The sequence below is a fragment of the Chlamydomonas reinhardtii genome, chromosome 15 (assembly GCF_000002595.2).
Source record: "Chlamydomonas reinhardtii strain CC-503 cw92 mt+ chromosome 15, whole genome shotgun sequence".
NCBI lineage: Eukaryota > Viridiplantae > Chlorophyta > Chlorophyceae > Chlamydomonadales > Chlamydomonadaceae > Chlamydomonas > Chlamydomonas reinhardtii.
In genome coordinates this window covers 1,840,686-1,851,803 of record NC_057018.1, presented here as the reverse complement: position 1 = coordinate 1,851,803, position 11,118 = coordinate 1,840,686, and the positions used below count along the sequence as shown (strand labels likewise).

The 11,118-nt window shown below is 61.4% G+C and overlaps 3 protein-coding genes across 3 annotated transcripts; 1 reads left to right on the top strand and 2 right to left on the bottom strand.

Moving 5' to 3' along the window:
- Nucleotides 1-655: 655 nt before the first annotated feature.
- Nucleotides 656-4,716, bottom strand: CHLRE_15g643389v5 (uncharacterized protein). The gene is made up of 3 exons (XM_043070705.1): nt 2,933-4,716; nt 1,909-2,754; nt 656-1,194 (listed from the first exon to the last, which is right to left on the bottom strand). The coding sequence occupies exons 1-2, from the start codon at nt 4,640-4,642 to the stop codon at nt 2,299-2,301; spliced, it is 2,166 nt and encodes a 721-aa protein (XP_042916575.1). The 5' UTR covers nt 4,643-4,716; the 3' UTR covers nt 656-1,194; nt 1,909-2,298.
- Nucleotides 4,717-4,826: 110 nt separating this feature from the next.
- On the top strand, nt 4,827-9,262 carry CHLRE_15g643388v5 (uncharacterized protein). Its single transcript, XM_043070704.1, has 9 exons — nt 4,827-5,022; nt 5,217-5,531; nt 5,749-5,835; nt 6,530-7,016; nt 7,091-7,251; nt 7,361-7,492; nt 7,610-7,722; nt 7,955-8,040; nt 8,160-9,262. Exons 1-9 carry the CDS (start codon nt 4,892-4,894, stop codon nt 8,568-8,570), a joined length of 1,923 nt encoding a protein of 640 aa, XP_042916574.1. The 5' UTR covers nt 4,827-4,891; the 3' UTR covers nt 8,571-9,262.
- A 12-nt stretch (nt 9,263-9,274) lies between these two features.
- On the bottom strand, nt 9,275-11,046 carry CHLRE_15g643387v5 (uncharacterized protein). Its single transcript, XM_043070703.1, has 5 exons — nt 10,855-11,046; nt 10,375-10,692; nt 9,915-10,213; nt 9,735-9,795; nt 9,275-9,635 (listed from the first exon to the last, which is right to left on the bottom strand). Exons 1-5 carry the CDS (start codon nt 10,948-10,950, stop codon nt 9,480-9,482), a joined length of 930 nt encoding a protein of 309 aa, XP_042916573.1. The 5' UTR covers nt 10,951-11,046; the 3' UTR covers nt 9,275-9,479.
- Between the last annotated feature and the right edge of the window lie 72 nt (nt 11,047-11,118).

The following is an 11,118-nucleotide window of genomic DNA, read 5'->3' as shown; positions in this document are numbered from 1 at the left end:
TTTTGGAGCGTGATCAATTGCCGTCAACACAGATATCTGCATAGATGTAATCAGGCTACTATCTGGCCTGATATGGCGTGTCCTGGCGAACGCGACATGCAGATGTTTGAGGTCGGCCCCGGCTCGATTCAGTGCCCCGGGGCTACCCTATTGACCTTATATGTTTGTAGTAGATGCTATAGGAGGAATGGTACTGGGCTGGGGACACGACCGGCCCGTAGTTGGACGTTGCCGACCGACCTCGCAGCGCCACCTTGCCGGTGCCTGAGGCGCATGCTGCCTATTAATTGCTATTCATAATTCTGGGTCCCTTTTATGGGGCCACGCGGCCACACACCGGTGCTCGCGCAAACCCGATACTCAACGCGGCGACGCGGCGTTCTTAAGTGGGGGGCCGAATTCTGTGCGCTGTATTTACACAACTGGGTCCCTCGCGGCTGCCCGGACAGCAAATGGCCGCGGCTCCGACATAAACGCCACGGAGCGCACTCCCGTATGCGGCCCCAGCGACGTCGCGAGCACGCGCGACGCTCCTCGCAACAAAGCTGGGTCCCTCACGCCCGGGGCCCCGGCCCTCCCCCACACCCTCGGAGGATCGCCCGCGCGACTAAGTCCGGTTTCTATTATTATTCTTCTTATGATATAGGAGGAATAATAATAATAATAATTACAACGCCGGCCCATAGGGCCTGGCATGGATTAACGGGGCAAGGTGACTAGGGCGAGAGGGCCCGCCCCCCTCACCACGAAAGAGTCACAACCTCCGAAACTACAACCTCCAAGTCCTAGGCCGCTCTTCAAAGTCCACTACATCCAAGCCTGCACACCTAGCATATCGAGCTAGGGAAACGCCGCGTTATAGTAGTGGAGCACTGCCAGTTCGTGCAAACCGAGGAGCCATGGCGCTCCTCCTCGAGCCTTGGATCTTGAGCCTTGTCTTGAACCTTGGACCTCGCCACTAAATCGGACTTCTGCACCACGACCTTTCTAGGTTGCAGCGGGCATAAGCCCGCAATTGCCACTAAGGGCAATTACCTATCGTTCGTGGGATCACCAATCGGTTTCGCACCAATCTTTCGCCTTTTGCATAATTGGGCTTTTATCCGGATTCGTACCCGGGTCCCTTCTGCCGTAAGGACGAGTCAAATCGCTAACCAGCTAGGCCGGGGGCCTGATTGTGCACACCCTCCTCCTCTGGACGCGAGGCGGGGGAGGGGGTGGGGGTGGGGGCTGTGATGGAGGTGTGCGTTGCCGCGCGGCACGTACGGTGAAGGTGTCGGGATAGGGAGGACGCAGGCCGGCGACGAGGTTTGCTGCATTTGTACTGCAGCCAAGATCTTCGTGGAAGGGCTGCGTGTGTGTGTGTGTGTGTGTGTGTGTGTGTGTGTGTGTGTGTGTGTGTGTGTGTGTGTGTGTGTGTGTGTGTGTGTGTGTGTGTGTGTGTGTGTGTGTGTGTATATAAGGCGCCGTATGTGTGTGTTCGTGTGTGTGTGTCTGGGATTTCTCCAGTCTTGCGTTTTGATGCCGCGGTTGTCTCGAATCACTAATCCCGGCATAGGGGTACAGGGTCAGCTGTGGCGACCTGAAATGGGTTGCAGTGATGGGCAGGGTGTTGGTGGAACGTGCTGCTGGCTGCACGGATGTAACGTGTGCTGAGGTGCTGCAGGGCGGGTCGGAGGATTCTGGGTTCTGGGTTGTCAAGGCTTGGAAAGGTGTGTCAGCCGTACAGGCATTGATTGGTGCAAATTAAGCAACGAGTGTTGACCAGCGCCATCACCAACATAAGTGATTAACGGGCTGTTCATGCTGGGCTGCAATTCAACAGCGCTCGTATTTTACGGAGGCAGGGGCTGAATTCCTTAAAATGGCTTCGTTTAGTTGACAAAACAGGTTGCCGCCGCTTCTCACCCTGATCCGTACGATGTGGACACCGACATGATACGCCCACTCCTTGCTGCGTCCCGCCGACCCAACCTCGCTCTCCCGCCAGGGGAATCCCTGTCTCCCGCCGTCAACACTCAACACGCATAGATACAGCCCTTTGAGCCTTCTTACGATATGCCATCAATTCTAGCGCTCGGTCAAGGCAAACGTAACGACCGCCCCCAACATCATTAGTGCTTCTATGGTGGTGCCCATCCGTGAGGCAGACTGTGAACACACGCAACAGTGCAACAACAACAGCTATACCACCTCAGCGCTTGTGATGATCTGTGCTCAACAGCCGTCATTGATGTGTGAGGCGTACGTCTCCCTTGTTGCAAGTCGTGGTGCAGATGCAAGCAGAGCTAGCATCGTTTAGGGCACGTGCGCTAGTACCCACGCAAGCTGATACGGGAGCACGTTGATCATGTCGGGTGGTGCGCCATGGCGAGAGTGCATCATGTGCAGGACAGCAGCATGCAGGTGCCGCCATTTATCTACGGAAACGGGCGCGTGCCAGGCTTCCCACAGGTGCACGACTTCGAATCCGTGGCCGTACACGCTCCACGCCACGTCAGACGTGTTGGTGATGGTGGGAGGACCAGGAGTGGGTGCAAGTGCGTTGCCGGGCGCGGTGGGAGTGGTTGGCTGGAGAACGTTGAATGCTGCAACGGCCATGCCGTCAGGCGTGGCGCGCAGGACGCGCAGGGTTGGCAGGTTGCAGGCCCAGAGTGCGAAATTCACGGCACTGGAGAAACTGGAGGGAGCGTCAGGTGGGCCCAGGAGAATGGCACCGGTCCATGCACCGGCAGACTGCACTTGTTGGTGCCCCTGCGTAGGGTGGGGGATGGCGGGTTGGAGTGGAGGTGTGGGCGTGCAGTGGAAGGGATGGATGCGGCAGGTTTTGGATGCGGCAGGTAGAGGGCGGGAGGTACGCCGGACACCTAGACTCCTAGGCACGACGCTGCTGCCGTGCGAGCCCCTGCCGCACCCGGACGCGTGCCCGCACCTGCTGTAGGAGTAGGTCGTATGCCCATTGCATAGCGTGTTCGCTGCCGCCCATGGCGATGGCGTCAAGGTCGATGCGAGCGCCACGGTCATGGAGGAGCTGCAGGATGGGCAGGGGCGCGCCATTGCGGGCCGCGGAGGTGAAAGCCGAGTTGTATGCCCAGGTGTCCTGCGGATGGGCAGGCGGTACGGCTGCAGCCACCATGGCAACTGTGTCCCAGGAGGAGGTCTGTGCAACCACGTGCAAGTCGTGCGCTGTTATGCTGAAACCGCGGCGTAGGAATGCTTCTGCTCGTGGGCGGTTGTCTCTAAGCAGGATGACGCCTTCGTCGCGGGTCGAGGAGAAGAGCGTACAGCCTGCGTTGCAGTGGCGCGCGGCCATTTCGCCCATGCGGAGGACTGTGTCTGCGGCTTTGTCGGGGGTGCCATGCTGTAGAAGCAGGCGGTTGCGTAGCTCCTGCGGCACAGCCACGCCGGCTGCGGCCAGCGTTGCTAGGACCGCGGGAATGTTTCTGAGGTTCGGGTCGTGCAGGAACGTGTCAGAGGTCAGGAGGTCTGTTGCGACAGCCTGCCAGCCTTGCGGTGCGCGCAGCAGCAGCAGCTGGATGCTGTCTGTGTTGGGCACAGGCAGTTGAGACGCCGCGAGTGTGATGCTGCGGCAGACGCGCAGCACGACTGAGGGATCGGGCGGCTGAGGTGCTGGTGGCTGCGGCAAGGCTTCTTGAATGGCTGGCTGTTGTGGTGGCGGCGCAGGCGCTGCTGGCGGAGCCACGGCTGGGAAGGCAGGTGGCTGTTGTGCTGCCGGCGCGTCCACCGCGGGCGGTTCTGCTGCTGGGTCCGCAGGCAGTGGCAGCGGCAAGCTGTGCGGCCACTCAGGAATGTAGGTGGTGAGCACGTGGTGCAGGAACTGGGTGGAGCAGCCTGCTGCGATGCCGTCCATGATTTTGGCTCGCCAGTACGCGCCGTACCAGCTGTACGGCGGGGCATGCTGCAGGGCGCGCTCAACTAGGGTTGTGTGTCCGCGTGCGGCCGCCGCCTTGATGCTGCTTGCTGGAAGGGTGTGCCAGGCGTCGTGCTGTGCGAATCGGGCGTTAAGGAAGTCCAGTACACTGCTGTGGCCGCCGATGCAAGCGCCCTGTTGCGTGCTGTTGTACAGCTCTTGCCAGTCTTGAGGGTCTGCGTGTGCTACCGTATCGAAGAGGAGCGTGAGGACATCAAGGTGTCCGGCGCTGCCGGCGGCCACGAATGCTGAGCAGGTGAGCGCGCAGCCGTGGCTGATGAGCTGTTGGCAGAGGTGCAGCAAGCCAGCCTGCGCTGCGGACGCCAGTGTCTCTGTGTTCATTGCGACGCCGCTGTACTGGATTGCTGCAGTGGCGCTGGCTGCGTGCCCTGATGCCGCTGCGAGGCATGCGAGCCGGCGTCGTTGCGGCAGGGACAGGTGGGCCCAGGCGGCTGCGGTGGCGAAGCTCTCCTGGAATGCGCGGCCGGGCCAGCCCGGTGGTGGCACGTGCGTGTCAAGCCGCCGAGGCCGCAAGTATCCAGTGTACGTGTGCGGGCCGGCGAGGAACACGCGACGGTGCTGAGGCGCGGAAAGGGTGTTGCGCAGGAAGCGCGAGGTGCGCCGGAGCGCAGTGGCCCCATCAGCGGTGTTAAGGAAGGTTGCGATATGGAGCCAAAGGTCGGCGGGCAGGTTCTGCCAGTCCGGGGCCATGTCGGTGCTAAAGTTGAGACGCGTGCAACTAGAGTGCGGGATTTGAAGGCGCTGGATAGCGGGCGTGATGTTGGATACGTACTGTTATATTTGGTGTCAGCCTTTGTGTTCAGCGTAGGCGTGAGTGTGATCGAGATGATGGGCGACTCGCGGATTGCCGGTCGCAAAGCTTGCCGGATGGTTTAATTATATAGACCTCGTGGTTTCATTATATAGATTTGGAAGCCTTGTGGTTTATTTATATGAGGGATGAGTCGGGTTCGGTGCGAGGCCGATTTGGAGAGCGCGCGCAAGAAGCCGCGGCAGGACGCGAATGATGTGCTGATCGTCCCGTTCGGGCCGATGTCTGTGGAGGCAGGCGAGGCGGCTGAAGCGCAGCGGTAGGTAACAGCGCCGGGAATCGGATAAGCCTGGCGGCTCAGCGCTCGGGCGCGCGATGAAGCTGAGCAGTGGCTTTTTTGCGGGTGCTGACAGCAGGGATGTGGATGGGTGCATGGCAAAGGCGGAGCGGCAACGCTGGAAGGCGTTTAAGTGATTGCGTGGGAATGTGCTGCGCTCGCCACTGCAAATGCAGATCGGAGCGCGCCAAGGCCGACGCACTGCTGGGCGCCAACATGCTGCTGCCGCCGTATCAGGGCCGGCTGGTGGTCGGGAGCACGAGCGTGATCGCGCGCACGATGGCGCATCTGCGCGCGCGGTACGCCTTTGTTCCGATCCCGGGGCAGACCAAGCTTCGCAAGGTGTACGCGTGCGAGACTCCGGCCTGCAACGCTCGTATGGAGTGGGTTGCCAAGGATGCTACCGCCAAGGCCTGGCTCGTTTTGCATAGCCCGCACAGCCATGCGGCAGCCGCGCCGACGCCTACGGCGACACCCGGCCAGCTGACAAGGTGTGTTTGATGAAGTGGGACCGCGTGTGTTGGTGTGCGCGTGTGCGTGCGGGGTTAGGGTGGGGGTAGGGGGAGGGGGGTAGGCGGAATCGGGGCCAGGCAAGCGGGTGAGGCGTATAGGAGCTCGCAGCGGGCGCGAGGTACATAGGACCGCACAGGGGTGCTTTGTGGGGCGCTGTTTTGAGCGGGCATTTGCGCACGTGTTGTGTATGTACAGGCAAGCGCTGCGCAACAAGAACTTCTGTATCGCCAAGACTTGGGTGGAGACGTTCAAGCGTACACTGGTCGCCGCTGAGCTGAGGAGGTGCAGTAGGTGTGCGCGGCCCTGTTGTGTGCAGCCCAGCGGGATTTCTCAGCACAGCAAGGGCAGGGCACCAGCGTACTGAGATCGGACAGGTGTGCTGCGCGTGTGGCATGACTCCCCCGGTGCGGGGGACTCAGGCGAAGCGCCGGCCGCTTGCGGCAGGCGTGGCTGCCGATGCTGTCGTCGGCAGCACCAGGCTCTGCGTCGCCCCCGTTGTGTGGGGCCCGTATCCTGGGTAGTGCAGCGTTGGCAGGGGGGTAGTTGCCCGGGAGTAGGTGCTTGTGGGAAGTGGAGGGAGGTGCATGCGCAAGATCTGTTGCAGCAGTGGCATGACTCCCCCGGTGCGGGGGACGTAGTCATTGTTTGCAGCGGCAGGCTCTGCGTTGCTCCCGTTGTGTGGGGCTCGCATCCTGGGGAGTGGGGTGTAGGCGTGGGGATGGGTGGGCGCCTTGCATGGGTGATTCACACTGACCATTGTGCCAGCAATTGTGTGTTCTGTGCATGGAGGCGCGAGGAGAGTGCTGCGTCAGTGGAAGCTGCGCAGGAGCTGCTTGTGCAAGGCGTGGCCAGCAGCATCGGGTGGGTTTGCTTGTATGTGTGGCTGTGGGCAGGGCAGGCAGGGACGGTGCATGCCAACTGCTGCAAGGCACTCTGCTGACGCTGTGCACATGTTTGGATACCCGCATGGTTGCAGGGAGGGGCAGTGGTGCAAGCTGCGCCCGGATCTGGACGCGCTCGGCGTGAAGCTCGACGCCAACGGCATCGTCACGCACCTCAAGTACGCCCTCGCGCCGCCCAAGCCGCCCAGCGCGCACCTCGTGGAGGTGATGCAGGCGGGTGCCATCCGTGACATCCTGATGGGCATGGGCTGGGCCGCGCTGCCGGAGCAGCAGGTTCGGGTGTTCGACATTGACCTTGCCGCTGCGGATGCGCTCGCGCTGGAGGCCCTGCAAGGGTGGGCACGCATAGCGGGGGTGGCGCTGCAAGGCGAAGGCCAGAAGCTGGTGCGGCGCCAGCAGGGGCTTAGCACCGGCGGCGACAAAACCTCGTGGTACCAGCAGTGGTTCGCGGAGTGCCCGTTCGGCCTGCTGGATGTCACCGGGCAGGACGTGCTGGTCTGTGCCGTGCGGCGCACAGCAGATGGTGGGCTGCAACGCGCGCCGCTCGTCTCTGTAGGGCAGGTGCATTTTGTTGCATGTTGTCGGTTGTATGGCGGTGTGCGTGTTCACCATGCTGCTGTCGCGCTTGCCTGCAGGTGTCGGGCGAGGCGAGGCGCGCTCTGCGCAACAAGGTGGCGCGCACGTGTCAAGAGGTCCACAATGGCGACGCCTGGGCTCACATCGACAAGCACTACGACGGCAACTTCTGGATGGCGGGGCTGGCGTCGCCTGCTCGCGTGGGACACATCATCTGCAGGCAAGAGCACCACGGGGGTGTTGCATGCGGGCGGCAAGGGTGGCGCGGGCATGGAGGAGAGGCATGGATGTGCGGTGGGGCCGAGATTGACTGATACCTTGCTGTGCAGGTACGTCAACCAGATCATCTACGAGTGCGAGGCGGAGCATTATCCATTCGGCATCGAGGAGGCGCTGGAGGAGATGTGTACGGCGGTGTGGGAGGCGGCGGTGCAGATTGCGCCGTACCTGACCAAGTACAGGTGAGGGTGCCGTGTAGCCGCGGGGCTGCGTGCAAGGGCAGTACGTGCAGGATGGTTGTGTGGGGGGTCGCGTACCTAGCACTGACGTGGTGCTGCACGCTGTCGGTCTGCGCGCAGGGACGAGTTCTTGTCTGCCTGGGGGCGCCAGGCGATGTACGGCGACACGGCAACTAACCTCGTGAGCATGACCAAGAACTGCGCGGTGTCGTTGCACTTCGACACGACGGACGGTGAGGCTGGTGCGCAGGGGTGCGTATCAGAGACGCGGTGCCTGTGTATTTGTGTGTGTGGGGGGGGGGGCGGGGGAGGGGCGGGCGGTGGATGGGTGAGTGGGTGTGCGTGCGAGCTTGCTCGTGTAGATCTCGGAGGGCGGGCGTACTGTGAGGCAAGGTGGTGGTGCTGGTCTGCTATCTGCGTGCTGCTAACGAGTGTGAATTTCTTCGCGTGGGAATTGACACGCAGGGCCGTACAGCATCATGCTGTGGCGCCACAACGGTGCCGGCAGCCTGGACGGCGGGCATTTCTTGATGCCTGGCGCCTCCATCAAGGTAAATGGCCAGGTGGTGCATCTCTGCGGGCGGGTGTGGTTTTGTGTGTGTCGGCCAGGCGCGCGTATAGTGAGCTCGCGATGCGGACATGCAAGTGATACGGGTGCTGTTGTTTGCAGGTGCTGCCGACCGACATGACGATCGTGGTGCTGGCTGCTGGCATGGTCACGCATGGGACGGCGCCCGTGCTGGAGTCCACTGGCGAAGCGCGGCGGTACGGCTACTCGCATTTCCTGCGTGTGCCGGCCATGGAGCGTGTGGCGCGGCTGATCAAGGCATCTGGCGGAAAGAAGAAGATGGAGGAGCTGCAGGTGCAGGGCATGAAGCGCGTGTTGGCTGCACGTACAGCGGCGGATCGGAAGGCGCGGCGGGATGAAATCCAGAAGCAGCGGGACGAGCTCCTGAAGAGCGCGCTGGACGGCGAGGCGCTGCCAGAGGGCGAGCATTTAGCGTTTGCTGTGCGAGGGTTGAAGTGGCACCGGGACATTGTGAAGTGCCTGGTATGGCAGGACTTCAAGGGCAAGTCCTGAGACCTCTAGCAGGAGGAGCGGGTGGGTAGTAGTGGTTCGTGTAGAGGCGTGTTGGGCTGTGTAGGTGAGAGCTCATGGGAGTACACAACGCAGATAGAGCAAGAACAGCGGGAGTTTCTTAGGCAGCGCCAACAGGTGCGAACGCTGCTGGGGAGTTGGTGTGTTGCAGTGGGAGTTGGGCCATGCACGTGAGACAGCGAGTGGCTGTACAGGTGTTCGCATTTGCAGGTTAAAAGAACCGTGCCATTCGTGTCAAGCAAGTGCATGGAGTGGGTGGGTGATGAACTGGATTGTGGGGTAGAGCTGTGGGCGGGGGCATGCGTTGGGGAATCGGTTTTTCTGTGAGGGCGTGTGGGTGCGCTAAGGGCAAGGTAACAAGACAGCGTGGCTGTAGTCAGTTAGCAGTGTAGGGTTGCGGTTGGGGCCGGGCTGCAGCGGAAGTAGAAGTAGGGATAGCTGCTTATTGTGGCAAAGATGCGCGGGATGTCGTGCTGGCGAAAGCTTGCAAAGGTAGTGGGGTGCTGGATGAGGCGCATGAGGCGCAGTGGTGCATTGGCTGCGGTGCTGGAATGGACAGGAGGCAGCGAGGGCAATGACATGAGATGAGCGGTTGTATACAATGAAGGTGTGCAGAAGTCGCAACGTTGGCAATGTGCAACATCAATGTGTTTGTCGTGGTATCATAAGCAGAACTGCGCCAGACTGTGAGCACTGAGACTAGGAAATGTCAAGCAGCCGCACAGAAGATACATCTACGCAACAGCCACAGCTTCTCAATAGCGCATTTGCGCGCACTACCAAGCAGTTCAGAGATGCCTCCGTGCACGCATGTTGCGCATCAAAGCCAGGAATGCAGGTTGGTTCTAAGCAGGGGTGGAGGCGTAATCAGTCGTGGAGGAGTAAGCAGCATTACGGCAGCTGCGCCTGCACGGTGGCGCCCGCGATAGTCCAACGGCTGATCCGGGCATGCTGCGGCTCATAGGGAGCGGGCTGTGCTGCCCAAGCGAGTACGGCGTCCAGCTGCGCTCCGTAGACGACGCGCGCCACATCAGGCGGCATGGTCACCTTCAAGGTGCGGGGAGATGCGAGAGGCACGCATGGTCAGGTGGAGCGCAAGTGGAGTGGCGGGTGGTGGATGGCATGAGCGGAGTCCAGGGAACGCACCAGGGTGCCATCGTATGCAGCCAGCGCGGCCGACAGCAAGTAGCCGATGAGGTTGCTGTTGCTGCAGGCAGACAGGTTTGGATAAAGCGCAGTGTGGTGAGCAAAGTGGTTGGGTGATGCGGGGCCGAGGTTGGCAGGTACGTAGCCCAACCCATATAGGAGAACGGCTTACGCACTTACTCAAGCACGACTGGCATGAAGGCGCCATACACAGGCGCGTGGCTGGTGAAGGCGGCCTGGTCGATGTTGGAGTTGAGCGTGAGCATGTTTTGGTCATGCACCAGAAGCTCGACTAGGATGTGGATCAGGAGGGGAGTGTCGGGCGTGACGCCCATGATGCCGGTCTCCATTGTCGCGGTTATCTCCTCGCCGCGGTTTTGCGCGGCCATCAGGAACAGAGCACGGCGGCCAGCAGTGGGCTCGCGCAGCTTGTTCAGGATGGCGCGACGCGAGGTGGGTGTGCGGAGCGAGAGGACGATCTGAGGCACGGACAAGTGGGGAAGGGCGAGTGGAGAAGCGGGGTGGCAGTGGTATGTACGGACACCGTGCAAAGCGAGGGAGGCTGGGGAGTGTAGATACAATGGTATGGAGGTGGAGTACGACTAACAGGTTGTTGCAGAGCAGAGCTGCGTAGGCTCACCTGGACCGTGACAGAGGGGCGGCGTACCAGGGCGTTGAGCAGGCCTGCGTAGAAGATTGGGACGCCTTCGAGCTGTAAGTCACCATCGTCATCTCCTGCTGGCGGCTGCAGCATAGCGCCAGCGATGGCGGCGGGCGCAGCGTCAGCGGCAGCGGCGGCACCAGCAGTGGCACCGGCGGCACCAGCGTCCTCAGCAATCGCAGGCAGCGCAGGGTCAGCGGCGGCAGGAGGAAGATGTGGAGGGATGACGATGAGGTTCTCGTTGAACACGGCATGGAGGGGTGTCAGGAAGTTGATGGGCACACGAAGCGAGGGCACCTGCAGAGGCGTATGTGGAAGGCGCGGAAATGGATACTTGTCAATACACGCTGAGGACCCTAAGTGCCGTATGCAGGCGGAGTGCGTGACACAAGCAGTGGCAGGTGCAAGGTAGGTGCTGTGGTACTTGGTGCCCACCAATAGCCTGCGGGCAGCGCTTACCATGTTGGGAGGTGCAGTGAGTACCACCACCGAACGAGGTGAGGTCGCCAGATTTGCGCCGACTCCCGGGGTTGAACTGTTGGTTGACTCCACCATGGAGGTTTGTAATTGTGATGTGGTGAGGCACGTGGTAGCGGTGCGAGTTGTCTGCTGTGGGCAAGGCAGGTAACCGGCAGTGAGGTGGCTAAGTTGGTATGGGATAATGAATCGGGCAGGAGGGAGGGCTGGATAAGAGGTACGTGCATGGTAGGCGTGCCAGGTCTG